Source organism: Balearica regulorum, chromosome 4 (assembly GCF_011004875.1).
Source record: "Balearica regulorum gibbericeps isolate bBalReg1 chromosome 4, bBalReg1.pri, whole genome shotgun sequence".
Classification (NCBI taxonomy): Eukaryota; Metazoa; Chordata; class Aves; order Gruiformes; family Gruidae; genus Balearica; species Balearica regulorum.
The window spans coordinates 68,862,925-68,885,197 of NC_046187.1; the positions used below are offsets into that span (position 1 = coordinate 68,862,925).

Genomic DNA, 22,273 nt, shown 5'->3' on the forward strand with positions numbered 1-22,273 from the left:
TTTGGACAACAGTTCGCCCACTTACGCACGTCCCTGTCCCTTTCAGGCAGTACGTTCCCCAGGAAGAATGTTCACCAGGTCTGTAAAACCAGCATCTCACAAGCCAAATCCTCCAAGTCCCTGCATGCAGCAGTTCACCTGTAACGAAACCCTGCAGACCTACCTGCAGCGTTCATCACGTGCCTTGCCACTTCTGCATCCTGCAGTATGGTCAAGGATCATTTACATGCAGAAGGAGAGAACGCCTCCTTCTCCATCATCAGATCTCCTTGGACCCCCACTCTGCGTGTCTGACACAGAAACTCTGACTCAGAGGAGGTTGTAGCCAGCCTGTCAGGATAAGCAGAGTTGTTCTTCTGAAGCCCTTGTATCAGGCATAACAGAAGGTAATGGAAGCAAAGAAAAAGCCTTCTGGAAGTGATCAAACTTCCAGAGAATTTGGAGTCTTTAATACATGGTTTATGTTTCATGGAAAGTTTCAGAGTGTTTGCAACAAGGGCATTCTGTACGAAGTCCTGCAGGTCATATCATTCTCTGTAACCTCCACTTCAGCAGAGCAAGAAGGGCGGTGCGTACCGTAAAAGCACTGCAGGCTGTACAAATATGACCAGGTCTAGGCTTCAGTTTTGCCAGAGTAAAGTGTAATGGCTGCTTGCTAATGCCACAATATGAGCAAAAGAAAAGAGGGGATTCATGTAATGTAGCATCTAGGGATGTACTGAGAGCAGCTTCATCCATACCTTAGGACTCTGCCAACACAGGTATGCTCTCACTTTTGCAGCATTTCAGCTGCTGTCATCTGCTAGAGTAGATGAAAGTAATCCTATAAGAATTAGCCCTGTGACACTACTGAGCCATGCTAGGGGTTTTTGTTTGTTTGTTTTTAAGCCGTAGGCATTTGCATACAACTACTAGGTTATCAGTATTGACAACTGGTCCCATAAAAACCCACAAATAAAACCTTCAAGAAGAAAACGACTGAGAGGGAAAAACTGAGTAAAGGATTTCAAATGCAATCTGTAATCTCCCCCACCCCGGGCAAATTAACTACCATCTTTGCTTTTGGTTTTCCTGTCTACTACAAGGGGTTAAAAATAGATGACTAAGACACTTTGCTTCTTAGCAGAATTGTTTAACATGTCCTGCAGGGCTGTAACATTAGCATGTCTAATGAGATGGACACAACACAAAACTCTAATGACACAGTATAAAATGGATCTGGAGACAGGTACATAAACATCCGTGGCTAATGAGGCTACATTTACGCTAGCATTTTTGTTCAGAACTGGAGTGAAGTTTTCTTCCACAGTCATATTTAACTTTATGTCATGGAGCAATCTGTGAATTCATGAACTAAACTCAACTGAAGATGTGCTCCAGATGTGCACCTAAAGTGCTCGGACTGATAGTGAGCGGTGCATGGGACCAAACAGAACATAGTCCAAATTAAACACATGCTGTCTGGCTAGGAAATTGGACTGTTTAAGGGACTGGCAAAAAACCCGCATTCTCACTAATTGTTCAGCTACACTGATACCATTAAGCTAATAACTTCTGGCTCCATCCTTATCTACCAAATTTCATATATTTGCCCTACTCTCTGACACTTTTAGCATCAGCTGGTGCCTACCTTCTCCAGCTTTCTGTACACCATCGCTGATCTGACACCCATTAAAAAAATTCATTTCCTGATCTCAATGTTACACGTTCCAAACCAAGGGAACACAGTCAGGAGTAAGAGAAAGGAGACTTCTAGGAAGGCAGAGCTCAGCCTTAACATTGGCACCATAAGCACTTCTCATCACTGCAGGATGACAGGAGATGAACATAACAGTGCCAGGTCAGAACATTACATCAGTTACGGTCTATATTCATCTACAAAGCAACCTGAACAGAGAGAGGCTTAAACTAAGCTAAATGCAGCCCTTGCCCCAGTAACCAGCATCTGAGATAGCACCAACACCCTGAACACATCTGCATAGCCGAGTTTGGCATTTACAATTCCAGACTTGCACAGGAAGTAGCTAGAGTAACTGGAGGGCAGTCCTCCAGACCTAAGACATCTGGCTGCATCTTCCAGAGGTTACTACAAAGAGGAACCAAAATCCTTAGGAGTAATTGTTCCTGCTGGAATAATCAACAACTTCAGACATATAGCTCTCATCTTTCCCTGAATATTTGCACAGAAAAACTAGCAAACCTACCAATTGATTCTTCAGAAAATAATTACCATACTTGCTAGGAACTTGCCTGAATTCAAGTTGTTAGTATTTGTCCTTAAGAAAGTGGCTTAGACAGACAAGGCTTTTCTGAACTCATTTACAGGTGTGAAGGCTTGTAAATGGCCTCTTAAAAGACTTCCTATGACTTCCTTTTTTTTCTTTTTTCTTTTTTTTTTTTTTTAATTTTAAAAGATTTCACAAATAGCTAAGAGAAATAGAAGAGGGGAAAAATAAAAAATTCAGTTCCTGTAACTACTGCTTCTGCCTTTCCCCTTTTCTTACAACCTTCCATTCTGGCTTTTTCTAATTTAGGCCTCAAACTTGCAACAAGCTTCCCTTGGAGTGCTGTGGAAGCCTGTGTGGTTGTACACACATGAAACAGATTGTGCAACAGGACCTTGTAGTGAGACAGTGACTCATTTTGTGTGCGTACCATGCCCAGCACAACCAGGTCCTAACGCTGCTCCTCTCCTTGACGTGGGGGCAATACAAAGAATAGACTAAGCGTATCTCAACGAGGTGAGGGTGAAGCGATGCTGTTGTATGGGCAGTGGCGGCAACCATGGAGGTAACACCAACAAGGGGGAGGAGAGAGAACCAGGATTACCTGCTGTGCCTGCTGCAGCAGCTCCATTCGCTCGTGCAAGATCTGGCTGTCAAACTCACGGCTCTGCCTCAGGATCTGCCGCCGCACCTTCTCCACTGCAGCTCGCAAATCCTCCCTCTGGGCTTCGGTCAGCGACTCGCTTGCCCGCCTTCCTGGATCCTGCTGCAGGGCATTATACAGCGTGGCTTCCAGCTCCTGGATTTTCTAATGCAACCCAAATCACATACAGACAGGCTGCCATTTGAATCCAGCAAGCAAATGACCCACCAACAGCTAGAGGAGAAGGCTAGCAAGCGAAGCCTTTGGCAGGAGGGAAGGACGGACACAGACAGGTAGACAGAAAGCGGCAGTTGTGAGCAGTGAGGAGCATTCCACACAGAGTGCACGTAGCCTCCCGGCACTGATTTACACCCGGGTGATGCTTCCCATTCTAGTAAATGATTGATTTCTTCTATTTAAGAAAGGTTCAGATTATAGGTCTGCTCTCAATATGTGAAAAAAAACCCCAACTCCTGACGCTGTACATTACAAAATTAAAGCAAACTAACAGATTCCCTTCAACTGTAACTGAATTCTTATAATCCTATAAACTAAAAAGCCCAGAGGGAGAACTGTGAACAACAGACATCTTACTGTCTCCCTCTCTCTGGCTCTGCTGTCCTGCCATCCATTGCTCAAAGTCTACGTCACTGGCTTAGTTCCAAGTTGCCATAAGCAATACGAGAGGAACGCTTCTATACTTGCATACACTAATCCCTCATCAGTCTCTTGCTGTTTGTCAGATTTCTAATCAGATTCTCATGCACTGACCAAAACTGCAGTATTTTGCAGAGCAGAGAGCACAGGAGAACTTTACATTCATACAGAGAACTGTATTCCCAAGAGTGGAGAAAGAAAGGAATCACGGCAGTGTGTCCCTCACTATTGGAGTTAGGATGATCCTATTGAAAACCAGCATGCAGACTGACAATATTTGGATCAAGAGCATCTGACAACATCCCTTTAGCCCTAATAACACCTTTGTGAGGTAGGTAATTCTATCCATATTAGTGATGCATGAACAGCTGCACAGAGAGGTTAAATGGCTTGCCCAAGGTCACAGTGCTAGAAATAGAGCCCCTGCTTGCTTTTGTCTCTGCTATCTGCTCTGAACACTAGACCTTGCTTCTTTTCCGAAAACATTTTCCCCATAAGAAATATTTACAATGTATAAATAATTCTTCAGGCCATTGTATTTTGATTTTCTGAAGTCTCACTATTAACAAAGTTAATAGTCTGCAGATTTACCATTTCCTAGATAATTTGTAAGTGTTGGTTAGGCTGAGAGAAGGCAAGGTTGCAGCTTCCCTTTTGAAAACTAGGAAAGGTAAGGTTGGATAGGACAGAATAAGAAGGAATCGCAAAGGAAGAACAGGCATTCCCAACTTGGGATAGGTTAGCAGCAATAATATTTACAAATGCTTAGGAAAAAGCAAAATTGGATAAGTTCTCTGGTAATTTCTGGTGTATTTTACCAGTGATAATTTTGTGCACACATAGATCAGCTCTTCCCATTCCAGATGTACTAACAAGATGTTCACACATTTTAGAATAAAAATATGCAATGCAAAAACATCAAACTTCTAAATACTATAATTCATTTCCTAAGGCTCCATTTAAGTAGTATTTGATTCCTAGTGTGGCAGAAAAATAAATCCATTTTGAAAGAATCCTATTTATAATTAAAAGAAAAAAACACCTGTGTTTTATTAAATTTGTTCAAACATGAAAATTTAATGACTGATCTTTTCCTACCATGTATGCCTGGTCCAGAGCTTGCTTCCTGTAGTCGAGTTCTTCCTCTAAATAACCCTTCTGTTTACTGAACAGGTCCTGAGCAATAATAAAAACAAGGGAGCGTTTGTTCTTTATCCTAATTCATGAAGAACCACAAATGTCATCATTTTTATGTGAGCTTTCCACTCGAAAGCAAAGAAAATCTATAGTCAATGACCACACTCATCCTAAAGATATCTGGAATATCAAATTTGCAATATTAGCGCTTAAAATAAGTGTATCATATTAACGAGTTGCACCTATAAAGTATACACCTCTACACCAGTGTACAAACCTGCCTTGACCTGACAGAACTGCAGACAAAGGCTGAAAGGTGAATGGGAATGTGCATGCATGTGGTCCAGTAGTCATTACTTCCACAGGACAGGCCAAGGGAGGAAAGAGAGAAACACAGGTGAGGGCACTTTACTGCTTCTCTGAAAATATCCAATGGGCACCCTTAAGGAATCACAGGGAAACCACCATCTGTGCTGTCCAGCCTGTTCTTCTAGGCAGGAATCCAGAACATGCAGGGCCCTAGCTGGGTTCTGCAGCAACATTCCCTGATGCATCAGGGAAGCAGAAGTAAAAGCTCAGTTCTCAACTTGTGAAGGTAGGAAGCCAATTTGAAATGGGTAAGGTGATGCCCAGAGAGGTTAAGTGACTTTAGCTGAAGAAGTTTTCAACATACCTAGGATTTACAGGGACTTTTTGCTTTTGGTTTTAAAATCAAACTCACTTTCACAGTTATATTTTTATATATATGCATATATATATATACACACACACACACACACACATATATATTTTATATATGGGATATATTTTATATATCCCAGGGTGGGATTTCAGTGGAACTCATTATCCAGAAACATGATGTTGCAAGAAAGTTGTGGACATTTGAATGGTTGTCTGAATAGGCAACCAAATTTGGTCTGAACCAAATGAGATCTGACTGGTGATAGTGCTCTTGCAAAACATGCCTTCAGAGTGTTTTGAATGATAGTATGTAGAACATAAATTAGTTACTTGATTTTATTAGCTTTTCTTTCAAGGCAGGTTTTCATGCTCAAAAGAATTAGTAGTAGTCCAGAAAGCAGAGAAGCCCTTTGATTGAATGTAATATGTTGAATAGAAAAAAGAATGATGAAAAAAACCTCTTGCATTTCCCAACATATAGAATAAATGCCAAATAAAATACATAGGGTTCTTAAGATGATTGATTGTAGCTTTTATTAATAGTATATAAAAAATCAAATGTTGCTGGTCTGGTTAATTTTATTGGATATGGGATTGACCCAAAGTCACTTATTTGCCCAATTTTGCCTTCAGACATATATGTGGACTTCCAACATTTTTTTCTGACGGCTGTCTGTTTAGCACTGGCATAGAATTTGCCTAAGGATGAACCATGATGAATTCTCACTCCAAACATCTGGTTTAAAACAAATCCATTCTGATCAGCAAACTAATGCTTGGGAGCAGCTCAGAGCATAAAATAGCCACAGATGACCTCCCACTTGTTAAGAACAACTCATAATTGGTGACAGCAGCAACATACAAGACCAATATCTGAGGACTCAGATGAGTAAGTTGCTATTTGTTCTCTGTATTAAGAACTATAATATCTATTATTCAGGTTTTTTGTAAACTTGGAGTTCTTTTATTTACCTGAAAATTAATATTGAAATTAGAACCAAAGTTTAGGTTAGACTTTGATTTTGGGGCTGGAATTCAGTTACCCACATATGGGCATCTATTGCTATTATAGCCATTTTAGGGCATGCTACTTCAGCTGCTGGTCCAGAAGGGCAGGGGTCTCCAGCAGGTCCTGTGGGACATTCCTCAGCCCCTTGTAGACATCTCCGGAACTCTGAAGAAGGTAATACGGCATTAGACACCATGGTAATGCAACTGAATCCCACCTTGACTACCCAGGTGGCTTTATTTTCTTATGTGGATTACAGCAACAGCTACATGGCTGTTGTACAAGATGCAATACCACCGTGCACTGTGTGATGCATAGTGAGGTACAGGCCTGGTCCTAACATGCTTACAAGTGGCCGACACCAGAGCAGTAGACAGACTTGCCTAAGACTACAGTGAGGGTCAAAGCTACCAACAGATCCCAGAATAGCAATGCAGCTGCCCTGATCATGCTGCTTCTTTAAAAGCTATTGTAAAAGCTGGCCACAAAAGGAAAGGGGATGGAAACGAGAACAAGATCTCAAACTCTTAATATGAGTTCCAAGGGCAGCTAAACCAGTGCTCAGCCCTTCTGAAAGCATCACGCTAGAATATTATTTCTAAACTCATTTCACAATTGAGTCAATCATTGGCGATGCAGACTCTCAGATTGCTATGCTAAACAAATAGATACAGGGCTATCCAGAGTAAGACTTGAAAACATCACAGATAATAAATGGGAAGATAATAAACCAAGTTAGAAAGAAACTATTTTTTCCTCTTTCTTGTATAAAACAATCTAATATTTTGGACACTTTACCTCTCCAAAACCTTTGCATTTTTCCACAGCAAGAGTTAAAAATAAAAAAAAAAAAAAAATACCAAATGTGGAAAGGATTATACCTATGATAAAGTACAGCCAGTATGATAGACTACACTTGACAGGGAACAGTCTGAGCATTTTTTATTTTTTTTTTGATTGTGGCCCAAATACACACTTCTTCAGTGGCCCTGGGCAAATCACTTAACCTCCCTGTTCCCATTCATTAAGATGAATGTAATGCTGATTACTTATCTACCTGTAAAAGGTGTGGCAAGGATTAATCAGTGTTTGTAAAGCCATTTGAAGATGAGAAGCACAGCATGCATGGTAAACCAATAAAACCACTCATTCCAAACCTTTTTGTTCAACATATGGAAAAATAAGGTCAGTATAGCACTGAGTTTCTTATGCAAGAAAAAACTGCTTTTGAGAAAACATTCTGTCTTTAAGCATGAATGGGGCAAGAAAGGTCATCTGGAGTAAGAGGTCTTTACTTCTCAGGAAGCTGAATACCAGAGATTGAAGGAATATCCTTCACAATTCTACTATCATGACCCCAAGATTAAAATATGATGCTGTTGCCAGACAGATTAATACATAGAGAAAGCACAAAGGCAATTTTACACTGTTTGGTTAATATGCTCTGTAAAGTTATGCCTTCGTGTCCTAATTTATATATATTTTGCTATTTCTGTGCTATATAGCATTGACAGTTTCGTCCCACCGCAAAGAATACAAGCAATAAATTGTTCTAGAAACTTCTTGCTTATTTTACCATGAAGTGATCTCTGTTAAGCTGAGAAAGGCAGCAAATCAACCTGTGATGAAGTTTATACATGTTCCCTTGAGATGAGTTTTAGCTAGATGAGTTATATTGTTATTGTTCCTTACCTTTTCATTCTCCAGGTCTAACATCTTCTGTGTCAGTGCAGCTTCTGTCCCCTCTATCTGTTTTAACCACTACATGAACATAGCAGTGTGAAGAGGAAAAAAAAATAAATTAAAAAACCCAGAGCTTTTGAAAAATTTGCACTGAGTATTTTGCAAGTTTGTTACCAACACTCCCAGGCATATGCTTCCCCCTTATCTATTCACTTCAAAGTTACACATGAATAAACAGGTAGTGAAAACAGGCAGAATGGAGGACTGTAGAAACACATCAAAGACTAACAAAGGTAAAATTACATACTGTAACAGCAAAATGCATGGATAGAAAGTTCTTGCTTAGTTACTGTCACTAGGATGATATATATATTTAACATTTAAGTCTATTGGAATGGGTAGGAACGCTCAGTCAGTTTTGAATTGTTTTGTTTCATTTCCTTATTGGTCTACCATCAGGATCAATGACTAACTTGCAGAGCATAGTTTGAGTAATGTTTCTTTTTGTAGTGCCAGCTCCCATTAAGATCAGCTGTAGCTTTGCCACTGATAATTTTCACTTTCCTCAAATGCATCGCTTACTAATACTAGATTACTCCTATTTACTTTAATCCTTTTGGTAAGCATTACACATTGACTTTTTAAATTTAGCGTTTTGGTGGGTTCATTGGGGCTCAGACTCAAAGGAATTAATGACATATCCACACACCACCCCCCCCCCCCCCCCCCCCCCCCCCCCCCCGATTTAGATAGATAGAAAATTTGCAAACATAAGTTTACAAATAAGCAAAATGTGAATTCATTAGTTTGTCCTTTTGGACCTTCCACTATTTAAGAGACTGGTGGATAAAAACAGAAACTTGTTTTATCTACTTAGTAGGTTTAGCTTTAGCTTGAAAAAAGTGAACGGGAACACCATATTCCCCAGTGATTCTATTCTCATCATCTTTGTTTCCTTCATTTTGAAGGTGACAGACTGAAGATATTCCTAAGGAAAGCCTCACCGCTGATAAAGGATTCTGCAAGACTGTGAGCATTCTGAACCTTTGAAATCAGCAGAAATGGGAAGTCCTCAGGATCTCTCACAGCTACCCTCAATATTTGCAAATGAAGGGTTATTTGCAAAAATTAGAGGTCTAATTTTTTGAAGGTACGAATGATATGCCAAATTAAATGTTGATTCTGATCTTCCCATGTCTGTAAGCCTTCCTGGAACCAAAGGGTACAGAAGAGACAACCACGTATTTAGGATTCATAATCAGTTGTAGCACCCAAAATAAGCTTCTGGAATTGTGCCAGCAGAACCCAGAAACTTTCCTTGCCTGGCAGCTTGATTTCCAAAAGATCACTTAGTGGCTGAGTATAATAGATTTGATCTAAACAAACACTGAGTGTGATTAATTAGCACATGTGAATATAACTAGCACAACATCAAAGTCTGTAGTACCATTTCTCTACTGAAAGGTCCCGTTATCAGATGATTATATGTGATAGTTTCTTGTTATTAAGGAACTATAGGAATGCATATGGGAAGCTGTCTTATTTAGAGGGACATCTGAGATGGTTACATTACAGTGGAGAAAAGTTAAGGCAAACTAGGAACTGGCAGAAATTTTGTCAAAAAAAGAATTAAAAATGAAATGAAATTATAGGCCAACTTTAGCATAAACAAATAAAGTCTCCATTGTAAGTGTACGTTTCTATTCATTTAAGGAATTATGTCAGCTGATAAAGGAAATAACTTATAAATAACAAAGTGTATCTTCTGTTTTGCACCACTCTGACACAAATTAAACAAGCTCACTAATTCCAGTGGCACTTTTTGAACAAGCACTAATTTACCTGAAGAACAATAACCCGGTTCAGTCCCTAAAGTTTGGCCAGTTTTGCTCTCCATTTTAGCCTTGCATACTGGGGTTCTTCCGCTTTTCTTATTGGATGTAAAGGACTATGATCATCATCTCCTCTTTTTAATACTATAACTCAATAAAAATCATAGGGATTTGAATGCTTTTCCTCATTTTATTTTGCTTATAGCAATTACTCACTTAAATCAACGATTATTAAATTACCTAATTTAGGTTATCTACATTAAGATATTTAGATAAGTAGATTATCAAAATTATACCAATTAAAGCAATTACTACAAAATGCTTAAATTTTAATTTTAAAGTTTGATTCTGAATTTTAAAAATGCATCTAGGAAAGATTTAATAGAAACCTACGAAAAGGACAGACAAAGCTTCTTTAGAGAAAAAGACGAGTCTTAGTTCTAAATGTCATCTTTATTCATATACAGATTATATTCGCTCTGCAATTGGAGAAGTAAAGAACTAGTCATGCAGAACTGAGTGACCTGACTGATTACCTATCTTGTACAAACTACTTTTTCCACTATCTATGCCCAGTAATTTATGGAGGAAAGGACCACAGACCACTTGGAGCTTTTTCAGTCATACACAGAAATGAGCCTAAAATGGACTATGGTGGTATGACTTACAGAAGACTTCACAGCACCCTGCTCCCAGAGAGCTGACGTCATTGGCACTTCTGACAATGAAGTCTCTTTTGTTAAGTGGCTTTTTAATACTTTATTCTAAGTAAAACATGTTTTAATTTTTAAATTGGGTTTATTTTGTAAGTTTGATTTTACTCCAAGACATCACAATCCCAACAGTAGTGTAAGGATGAATACATGCTCCAATCCAGATGACTTTTACAGAAAAGCCATGCTTCCCTGAGAAAGTTATGTGATCTCTTAGAAGATACGGTCAGTCTTTAGGCAGGAAAAAAAATCTTTACTGAATTCTACCTTTTCACAGAGGGAAAGGACAGTCCCAGCTTGGATTATTGCAACCTGTTCTTCATTTCTCAAATTCTAAAATACAAAAAGATACATTTTAAATTGGATTTTAACCCATTCTTCAACACAAATGATGATTTTTAACTGTACTTTAAAGAATAAATCAGCTATAACATTTAGCTTTTTATAAACATGCCCAGAAAGGGTCCCATGATTGAAAGTATTAATGGCCAAACCAAGGGTACTTAGTCTCTGCTCTGTTTCAGTACAACACTTTTGCAACAGTTCATTATTCAATGAAAATTAAGTGGTTTCTGTTAGGGATTTTGAAATGTCTTTTATTTTTATAGCCAGAAAAATGCCAGTTTGCTGGACTATAGCCCTGCAGCAAGTGAATCTCCCCCTCATACACTTCAGAGCTAGATTTCCCATTAACGAAAACAATGCAAAGAAAGAGCAAGTACAATAAAAACCTCCACAGAACTTTCAACATGAAAAGCAAATCTTAAAACGAGTATTAGAAAGACCTCAAACTGTTAAAGCTACCTTTAAAGTGGACCCTGTTCCATGGATGTTTGTGCCCCAACCGCATGACCAAGATTTTATACTGTATTTGGCAATTCAGGAGAAGAAAGGAAACCAATTATCCTTGCCCCTTCTCCCAGCAAATCCACTCCTGGCAGAGGCATCCTTCACAGTAGCAGGTGCTACTATTACTACTCAAGAGAAAAAATTCAGGAATAACTTGGTCTGCCTTTGACTTCCTTATTTTTCTCCCCTAGCCAGTTTTATATCTTTTCTCTCTGCCTACTGCAGTGACCTGTTTTCATGCCATTCAGCCAAGGTCAAATCCTATCTTCAGAAAATACACTTTTCACTAGCATCAGTTTAACTGAAAGAGTTTCGTTTAAGTTTGTAAAAGCAGTACCTAACCATTCATATTGTTTATACAAATATAGGCATGTAAAAATCACTCTCTGCATTTTCTTGAATGTTATTTTCTGCTGTGGGGAAAGAAATGCTTTAAAATAACCATAAAACTAGAGGTATATTTGAAATTAAAAATTTGTTACCCCATTATCTCCAAGAATATCTAGCTTCTTCATAAGTTCAGAGATATTCACATCCTGAAAAAGATGGTCAACACTTATTTTTTATACAGTAGGTGAGAAAAAGTTTTTATGTGATATATTTTATGTACCCTTTATTCATTTCTGCATGCAAAAAGACTCAAAACGTAAATAAGCAAAACATTAATTTTGCATCACAATTACAAAAGTGTTATTGATACTTTCAGAGACATAACCAAATGATTGATTGATTACAGCAAGCAACCTGGACGTCTGTGTATGAGGGTAGAACGTTCCCGTACGATTTACATTTACCATCCTGCTGATATATGCAGACAAAGATCAAAACCAATAAACAGGTTTAAAGGACTTGGTTTTGCCTGTTTGGAGTGGAGCATCAGGCACATCAAGCTACAGAAGTTATAACGACAGAGAGCACGAACAAAATAATAGTAAAAAAGTTTTGTTGGGTGGGTTCGTGGGGTTTTTTAATTTATTTTCTTTGTTAAACAAGAGTGGAGTTTCAAATCAGCCTTACAGTGGAAGAATATGCACAGTGGGCTGAACATGCTCCTCCAAACACGATCAGCTCACAACCTTTGTGAGTAGAAAGCCACATTTCTTGGCCCCCAGACCCATAAAGCAGCAAATAGCATCCTTATCAAGGCCCAGTCGCTGAAATCAAGAAAAAACACTCCTCTGATACAAAAAAGATAGGAATAAATTCACACAATGTCTGTATTTTATACAGTGCCAGGGATCATTCGTAGGCCCCAGAACTCTATTTTCTCCTTTAAAAAGTTGTTGGAAAGGTTCATGGAACTGTTTAACCTGCACTAATCACATTCTTCAGAACTATCCCAAGTATGGTCCACAAGTTTATGTGGACCAGGGATCATTCCCATCAACAGCTTGTAGGCAGCCATACTATTTGAAGGTAGGAAGGCTTGAGGGCATGGGCAAAGACCAGCTCATGTTAGTCCAAAATGCCTAACACAAATGCATAAAGGAAGACAGCCTTGTTAGATGCTGGCAACCTCAACTTCAGCTCATATTCAGCACTTCTTAGAGGCGGCCGACATTTCACAGGGCTATGTCTTGGCTCACTAGTTTCATTACTTATGGTACATAATGTGCTGGTTTGCACCTATGTGTTGTGCAACTGTGTTATGTGGGTAGTCAGGATGATCAATCTTTAACATTTTTTAAAGCTAAATTAGCTATGCTCGCAAATTATATAACTACACCAGAATATATTTGCTCATGATTCTGTACCTAACGGACTCCAGTGAAGAAGGCTTAATAAGAAATGAAAGATTTCCTGAAGACCAGACAAGGATGTGGGAGAGAATCTAGAAATTAGTCCATCCTGGCTCCAAAAAAAGGATAATGTGTTGTGTTCAAGTTGGTCTATCCTGAGAAGTCCCCTCCCTCTCTTCCTTTTCTCCTCAAACATTTCAGCAGTGTCTCCAAATGTTGCATTAGCTATTAAACAGTGCACATCAATATTTTTAGAATGGTGTGGAGCTTAGTACACATTTGTGTTTGGATCGGTGTTAAAACAAAACTATTGATTATGATCAACATTGACGATGTTGAATGGAAACTTCTTTTACTGATCAGTTACATTAGTGAAGAATGGAATTCAGTAAAACATGCAAGTTCTTGCACCTATTGAACCAGAAATACTCATTCTAACCAAACCTGTAGGCAAGAATCAGGTTTTAACTTTTTTTTCCTTTTAGACTACTCAGCTCCATAACAATATGCAGCCTACAATTTCAGTTTATTTCCACTACAGAGAGTATTATGCTTATTAAGGCATATATGAATAGAAACAAGCATTCTATAAGAGGACTTGTAAACACAATTACAAATACAAGCATAAATTACTCGCGAGTGCTGTAGAGTATAACACGCAGAGATACTCCACTTTAGTTACTCGTCGAGAAGTTACTCTGGCCTGTTGTACAATGTGGCTGACGAAGCAAGTCTGAATTCAGTCTTAAGTGAACCAGCAAGCAAATCAATTTGTACAGCTCACCTATTCAAGGGAGAACAGAAGTGAAAAAAGTAATTCTTGCTTCCTCATAGCAGAAGCAAACCAAGTGAGATACTGATGTTTATCTTATGCTTGATCTAAAATGATAGCGTCTTACCTATTGGAATGAGTTTTTGATCAGGCACCTCATGCTTCAAGGCCCTGGCCTAGGCAAATTGCTTAAGTCTATCAATTCAAGAAACAAAATGCATAGGTGCTTCACTAAATTGGGTGTAAAATAATAGGTGAGTGTCATATTTCTGACCTTAGATGAAAGCATTTAATATCAAGAACAAAGCACTGTAGCAAGCCTGACAATAAATCACATCAACATCTGCCACCTTCTCTGCAATGTTTTTACAGCAGTATCCTAGACTAAATATAAGTTATCTTGATTGACCAGGCTTCATTTTTATTGATGAATTCCTGACAGACTAGCAGATCATATTCTTTTGAAACCCCTTCCCAGTTAAAAATATCTTTTCTTACTATATTTATTTTTTTCAGATTTTCTTCCCTACAGCAAGATGGCAAACCATTTGTTTCGGTATTGGGTTGGTCATTTCAAAAAGGTTCCTGGCCATCCAACCGTTACTAATGCTCTACATATACCTTAATTCCTTCCTGTTGACAGAACAGTTGAAGTGCACTTCCATTGTTTTCAGGGAAGGTGGTTATATGAAGATTAAATGCCGGCGACCTTCGTTCTCTCTCCTGAGGAAAGATTTTGTTTAAAAACAACATGTGTGATTATATGTAAATATTTATTTCCCACCTTTACAAAACATATTTGTACATTAAAAAGGCAAATTCCTATTCACATTCAAAATATATTGTATTTCCTTCTACTTTCACTGTATTTGAAGAATTTTGGCTTTAGCTAAGCACAAGAATGGCGTTAGCTTCCAACTCATTCCATGCACACAGAGTTTCTGCAAAGTTAACCGACACCCTTGCACGCTGGCCAAATAACTGACTGGAATGCTGAAAACTCCACAGTTTTTTATGCTGGTTATAACCTTATTTAACTATTGCTTTCTTTCATGGAACAAAGAACTATTACTTATATTTTAACGTACTTGTGAAAATGACTGGATTGAAGGCTCTGGACAACCAAGGCACTGGGGCTTACTCCGAATTCTCTATGGCCATGGGAACATAAGTGAGGAAAATCAGATTTCCTCTTCATATTGCAAGAGCTTCAGTTTCTGACAGTATAATGAAAGAGAGCTACTGCAAATATTTTAGTTTCCATGACCATCCATGCATTGCCCAATTTCCTGAATCACAAAATGAGGTGCTTTAACCCATACAGCAAGCAGGCTGCATCCATTCAGTTAAGCAAGCTACAAAGCATGTCAACTCTTGTTCATTAACTAGCTTAAACCTAATTTGAAACTACAATGTAGAGGGAAAAATCTCTGTAATCTATACATTTTTTCCCCCTCATAGGTTCTATTTAAAATAACTTTTGCATTAACAATCTAATTTTGAAATGGGCTTAAATAACCTAGCTGTTGTAATCTAAAACCAGAAGCTTTATTCTTGTCCAAATTCAGTTACCATTTTAGATATTTTTAAAAAAATTACTTTATTGCATTAAACCCACCTGAATTTGCTTGCATTAAATGATAAACAAATGGCTGTGTTTTCTACTCTAGCCTAATTTTAATCCAAAATAATTTAATTGCTCTCAAAAAATACTGTCATGATTACCAGAAGCATTCATGATTTTAGTAAAGCATTCACATTGTCAGATTCGTGTCTACATGCTTGCCTACCAAGAGAAAAAACTTTTCTTGCAATCACACAAAAATACTCCCATTGCTATTCTGTGAAACAAGTCCTTAAAGATTTGGCACATAACAAAACTCGACACATCACACTGAGCTATTTTTGATGTGATTCTTCCATGTGAAAAAGACATTCATGAAGGATGTATTGAAGCACTTTTTTTTTCTTTTCCTAAGAAAATGTTTTTGATCATTTTACTTCTAAGACCACTTATAATTTCAGAAGCAGTTTCTAGTGCAACTGCCAATCCAAATGCTAAATTGTTCAGTGTTTTACTTTATAGTTGCTTGATAAAATATATATATATTAGAAAGCATTTTTATTTTCCTGAACATCTACTGAAATTCTAATAACCTAAATTCAGAATTTTGAATATAATGACCTATGACATCAAAATACATGGTTGATAAAATAAAGGATTAAAAAAAGATTAAGATATGTCAAAGACAAAAGGCAGAACGTCCACATAACAGGAAGACATGACATTTTCGTCTTTATCAGAGAAGTTACACATGCCATGATTTTTGGTGAAACGTGCTGGGTGATGAAAATTATGGAGGAGTGACAATGACAGGTTTCTTGGAGAGTTCATTCTAAATGGCATTGAGAATGCTGATGATCTTTGAAACTGAACAATGTGTTATCAGGCGATATATCTGTGTGACAACTGTGCATCACACACGAGTAGTTCAGCGTTACTAAACTTGACATGGGCCCCATTTATGAGGTGATGAGAACCATTGCTTTCTGCTGTAATCACAGGCTACATGTTCAAATTGTTATTCACAAATAACTTCACTGTTATTTCACTTATGCAAAGTTGTACTTGTGCTTCATCAGTTTAACTTTGACATTGTCAGAGGGTTGGGTGTTTTCCTGTCTCCATTGACTGATGCCAATTTTTTCCAGTCCATGACCATTTTATACCAGCAGAAAATGGATTTCAGGTAAGAGAAAATCTTTCAAAGCTGCTATCAAAATGTGTTCTTTTAAGATAATTTTAATTCATATGAATGTTGTCAATCTTAAATCAATGCAATTAAAAGCAATTATACAGTGATGTGATGAACGTGTCAGATCTTTAGTCAGATCAATGCATGCAAGATGTGAGAAGGTGTGTTAATTTAAACAATGCCAACCAAGGCTGTAGTATACATATCAAGTGATTTTACATGCAGGAAAGGAGCAGTTATGGAAATGAAACAAATAAAAAAGGCAAAATATTGCAAAACAAAATATTTTATTAGATGAAAAACAAACTCTATGCAATATATATTAGCTATATTACATCTTTATAAACATTAGTGAGCACTCTCTCCAAAACATATTAAGGCAGTGGTATCAATTTCATTATCCCAAGATACAGCATTTAAAAAATAGATACCTAAGTGATTTCCCTTAAACATGCACCAGACATCAATAATCTTTACAGGAATTTCAGCTTGGGTTCAAACATAATTTCTGCTCCATTTGAGAGTTTGCAACAGAGAGAATCTCTTACTTCAAGCTCTAGCACTCTGAATTCTAACAGCTCATTCTGGTCTTTTGCATCTTGCATCTCGTTCTTCAGCTGATGCTCCTCTTGTTCCATTCTGTAAATCTATGAGACAAACACAACATCATAACACCAGCAATGGAAAAGATACTTTACAGAGTTATGGGCCAGGGGCTTAGACAAAACTGTTAATTTTTTCAGTTTCTCATTAGATGTTGGGCCAAGTTTTGGAGACAGAGAAGGAACATCACATCAGAAAGTATTTGTGAGAACTGCCAGCAGGAAACAGTCAATGATCTCTTAGAATAGTAATCTGGAAGTAGTATGAAGAGTCATATGAATATTATGTCTAATTAAGTTAAGCAATACAAGCTTTCTTTTAAAATCAAGTGAATGAAACTGGATTGCATTAACATTTGGGTAGACTGCTCTCACTGTCTTTGGCTAACTAGACATCCACTCTTTACAGTATATGAAAGACAATAATGGCAGAGAGTTTAATGTCTACTTTTTAATTTTCCAGATTTGTGCTTTGGGGCATGAACAATGACAAAATAGAAATTCAAAATTGACTATTCATTACGCCAACTAATAGCTTTGGTCTACTGTCTAGTTTAACTGGGTGATCTTTTAATTTGTATGAAACTAAATAGAAGTGTAACATCTGGCATAATGTACTATAATGCTCATAATAACCATGTAAGTGTCTAAATAAATTAAATTCAGCTGTAGCTACTTTTAGTCATGAATTTTGGTTATCTTACTCTTATTATATTAATATTGAGCTACTAATTAACAAAAATAATTCTTTTGCTTCCTGAGTACCAGCTAACTTTCCCACCAATATCAGTGAAGAACAATGAGGATGCTCAGCTCTGAGTATCTCAGACAGTGAATACAATAGTCTTAAATCAATCATTATTACTTAATGTCTGGAAAAACTGTAAAAAATGGAAGGCTGAAGGGAGCAGGCAATTTTATTAGTGATCAGGAAAATAATAATCTTTGCATAACTGTTTGACAAAATACAAGATTCCACATTACGCTTAATATTTTAGATTGTATTTTGTTGGACATCAGAAACATCCGCCAGCTTGGGTTCTACTGTTGGCTACACAACATGGAATTCCACAATAAAGAGCAGCTTCCATTCCCAAAGAGTTCAAAAGCATATTGGTATTTTAATCAGAGACTTTTATCCAAATTTCTGTTTCTAGAGAGAAATAACGTAAACAATTTTCATGTTTATGTTCCAGTACTTAGTATATTCATTTCCTTTTACCATTCCTTTTATGATAAAGAGCAGTAACTGTGAAAATATTCCCAGATTCTGAACACGTACCTTCTCTAGCAACTCCTGATTTGTTCTGATTAACAGCTGCTTTTCTTCTACCCATTTTGAATCCTATGAAGAAGAGGAGGATTAAAATATTAAAATTACATATAATTTTGTTACACAAGACAAATGAATAATCATAATAATGAGAATATTTCAGGCATCATTGTACATTCAAGTATAAAAATGGTCACACACCAAAAAACAAAGCTTCCATAAATGTTTCAAGGATAAATGGCATTTTAAGCTACAGAGAAAAATAAAAGTTCCTTTCTTTTCCTGAAGCTGAGTCTCTTGTTTCCTAATATATTCCAGCTAAGCATATACTTTAAAATCTTTACATATAGCAATTGTGGGTGAACATAGTTATATGATATTTTATGTCATTTTGAAAACATTTATTTACTTAGCTTAACTCAAAACTATTTCTTTCCATTGCAAAGAGTTGGGAACTTTCTTGCAAAATCATCCCATTTTGAGTGATGTAATGCAAATCCCAATAGAGAAAGAGAAGAAAAACATTTAATTATCCCAAATGACTGAAAATAAGCTTCAGTGGTACACAGTTAATTGCCTTCTGCTAAGAGTGTGAGAATCAGGTTAATACACAGTGTGATAAGGAATTCAAGGCTATGGAGGAAGAGAAATGATAAAAGATATTCTGTACTCCATTTGAAAACTGTATTTCCACTTGATCACTTGTTTCAAAGCTGATCTTTGCTTTTAGGTTTTTCCATAGCTTCAAAAAGCCTCATCAAATATCTCTTTAAAGATTTAAATTACAAAAACTCACTGCCAGACCTGGGCATTCAGATTTAATGGATTATAACAGCCAAACTCACTCTGTTCTCCCTGTATTTACATAACCGAGCTCATACTGCTCTATTAAGTTTAATAAAAGAATATCCAACACCTAATATGCCACACTAACTCCAGATCAAATTATTCTCTAGCTAAAAAGGACAACTTATTAAAAATCTAGATGTCTTCAGGAAAGTATTAAGGCTGCTACTTTCTTTGTCAACAAGGTATTTCCACATTGATGCTACATGAGAAATTAACAAAACCTGGATATCCCAGCCCATTAACTAGCCTTGAAATGTCAGCCAAAAAACAAAATCTAAAACATTATGATATATTTACTCCAATTATAATTTTTAAAAAGTTTAAAGTTATTTTTTCTACCTACTGTCCACTACAGTTTCATATTCTACTGTTCTTTCTCCTTTTCCTACTCATATACAAGAATGTGCAATGCATTTTAACTTTCATGCTGTAAACAAGCTTTTCAGGGTTATGATGTTAAAAGTATCATACTAAGAATGACACGCTAAAATTAGTACTGAAAATGCACGAAATCTGTCAAGAATTTTTTAACAAATGAAATGTTGAAAATAAAATCCAGTGTGTAGTTTAACATTTAACTAGCATTTTACTAAGGTCAAGGAATGAACAAAGAGCTGCACTCACAGGCTTAGGGTGGACATCCCAATGCATGTATGTGGTAATAGGCAGGTTCAACAGTTACATCAGACCTGCAGGTTCAACTACTCCAGTTCACACAAGTAGAAAAACATGGATTAATTTGCCCTATTGATAATTAACTTTTGTGTCTTTCTTGATGCATTTAGTTCAACTCGACTTTCTGAGAAAACTGTAACTCCCATGGAATTGTATTTATATACACACCAGGTCACTGAGAGCGCTAAGCATTAAAAAAAAATAAATAAAAAAATCCATCTGGCATATTATATACTCCAATATTTTGAGATTTATTATTTACTACTATTAATGTTTTAGAATTTCTTCCCCTAATATTATGTTTCTTATTCATGCACCTCAATGTAAATTGCAGAAATGGATTATTAGTCCATATTACATCTAGGGGAATTCTGACAGATCGACTTGAGAGATTAACAAGAGCCATTGCCACTTACTTTGAAATTACACATAAATTGTTATAAACCAAGCTTGAAGTCATTTTTTAACAATAACACTCTAATCTCCTGCTCTGAATTTGACTTCAGAAAAATTGTGAAGGTCTTCGCTACTTCTGTTTCCTAAACTGTAAAGACTAAAAATTCCTGGGATAATACACCAGGATCATTTTGATTCATCGTTTCCTTTTCAAAAGCACTATAGGAACTGGTTCCCCAAATGGACATTTCACAATTATTATTAATCATCATCACTACCATGACCATCTAAATGACAAAGTAGTAATAATTTTAAAAAAATAATCACATAGTGCACAAAGAACTCAGTTTATCATCACAACCATTTATTTTGTTGAATGTAAACACTAACAGGTCAGAACTGAGCAGGTGCTAGAGCTCCTGGGAAGACACTGTCACCACTGCTGTGGAAGGCTAATGCTCAGCGTACAAACTGGCCCACCAGAGACAATATCATATTGCTCCTTGTCACGCCCCTGTTGGCCTTCTCAGGATTACTAACAGATACAAGGTTGAAAATGTGGTTATGAATCTCAAAGTAATAACTAATTAAATTCCAATTTCCAGGCATACCTTTTTGACATACCATTCTGGACACAAAAGTCACAGATGTCATTTCTTACATGCGTATCCATCTTCATTTATCGTATGTACATACACAGTACTTACATTTTACACTGTAATAGTCAACTATTTTAATGTTTTCAATCACACAGCAATTTGCCCACAACAACTTTATCATCACCACACTAAAACGACAGCAGTAGATCTTCAAGAGGTCTTCAATTCCATTTATTCTTCCAAAAGCTCAGTGAGCCATCATTTCTAGATTGGTAACATATTCTCTACTTTTAGTAATATTTTATTTACATGGAATTTACTAAGAAAATTGCAGTTTGCGTGGAAGCTAGTGCAAACAATTTTTACCCTTAATTTGAATGCGGTCCCAAAACCTTTGTATTTATACAGAATCTTACAGAAAGTTTTCTTACAAAGAATAAACCATAAAAATAGTAATATCATTAACTTGGCATTATTCATAGGTTGCTTTTATTCAATGCTACAGGATCGTTAGTCTTTGAAATCTATGGATAGCTGTATCTTATTTTATTACCATGTTACCTACAATCTTGAAATTGTTATTTCAAGCAAAGTGTAACATGACTTCTCCCCAATTTTCTCAGTGTGTTCTAGCAGTTATGCAACTGAATATCTTTTAAATGCACTCTCATAACTCTTAATCAGCCTTCCTGAAGATCCTAGACATTACTAAATATACATCAGTAGCCACATCGTCAAGTATTTACAAGATACACAGAAGCATAAGGCCTAATTTTACTCTGTGTGATGGTATGAGAATCAAAGCAGTTGGGTCCTCCAAGAATTTAAGCCCAAGAGAGTAACACCACAAGTGGCTTCCAGTAACCAGACACACTCAGTGGTTCATTTCTCTAGCCAAAGCGTGTGTGGAAGTGATTTGGGGTTTGAATTTTTCTATGCTACACACCAAAAATATTCTCCAGTACAAATATAGAATACTTATTTTATTGGAATTTATAGCAAATATGTACAAAATGGAAAATAGGAGAAAGGCCTTCACCAAATGACAATGGGAACAGAATTTAAAATGCATGTACATGCCGTTATTTTATTATGCTTTAGTGTTAGCATTATGTGTTAGAAAATGAATCTTTAATGGCATTTTCTTAGCCTATACAATACTTTCCTTTATTTAAGTAATCTA

The 22,273-nt window shown here is 36.9% G+C and overlaps 1 protein-coding gene across 15 annotated transcripts in view; it reads right to left on the reverse strand.

The window, feature by feature from the left end:
• The window catches only part of JAKMIP1 (janus kinase and microtubule interacting protein 1), a 163,086-nt gene that overhangs the window by 20,913 nt on the left and 119,900 nt on the right, over positions 1-22,273 (reverse strand). For 10 of the 15 annotated variants that reach the window (XR_012835404.1, XR_012835403.1, XR_012835405.1 and 7 more), the window contains 8 exons: positions 18,581-18,643; positions 17,245-17,343; positions 14,562-14,663; positions 11,912-11,965; positions 10,848-10,913; positions 8,045-8,113; positions 4,624-4,701; positions 2,830-3,033 (listed from right to left, as the gene is read on the reverse strand). Coding sequence is in view for 2 of the 15 variants with exons in the window: in XM_075752525.1 (XP_075608640.1) it covers positions 2,830-3,033; positions 4,624-4,701; positions 8,045-8,113; positions 10,848-10,913; positions 11,912-11,965; positions 14,562-14,663; positions 17,245-17,343; positions 18,581-18,643 (735 nt within the window). In the remaining 13 variants the exon portion in view is untranslated. Of the gene's footprint in view, positions 1-163; positions 331-2,829; positions 3,034-4,623; positions 4,702-8,044; positions 8,114-10,847; positions 10,914-11,911; positions 11,966-14,561; positions 14,664-17,127; positions 17,344-18,580; positions 18,644-22,273 lie in introns of those variants that run through there. The other 5 variants (XR_012835411.1, XR_012835412.1, XR_012835414.1 and 2 more) reach the window with 4 other exon arrangements.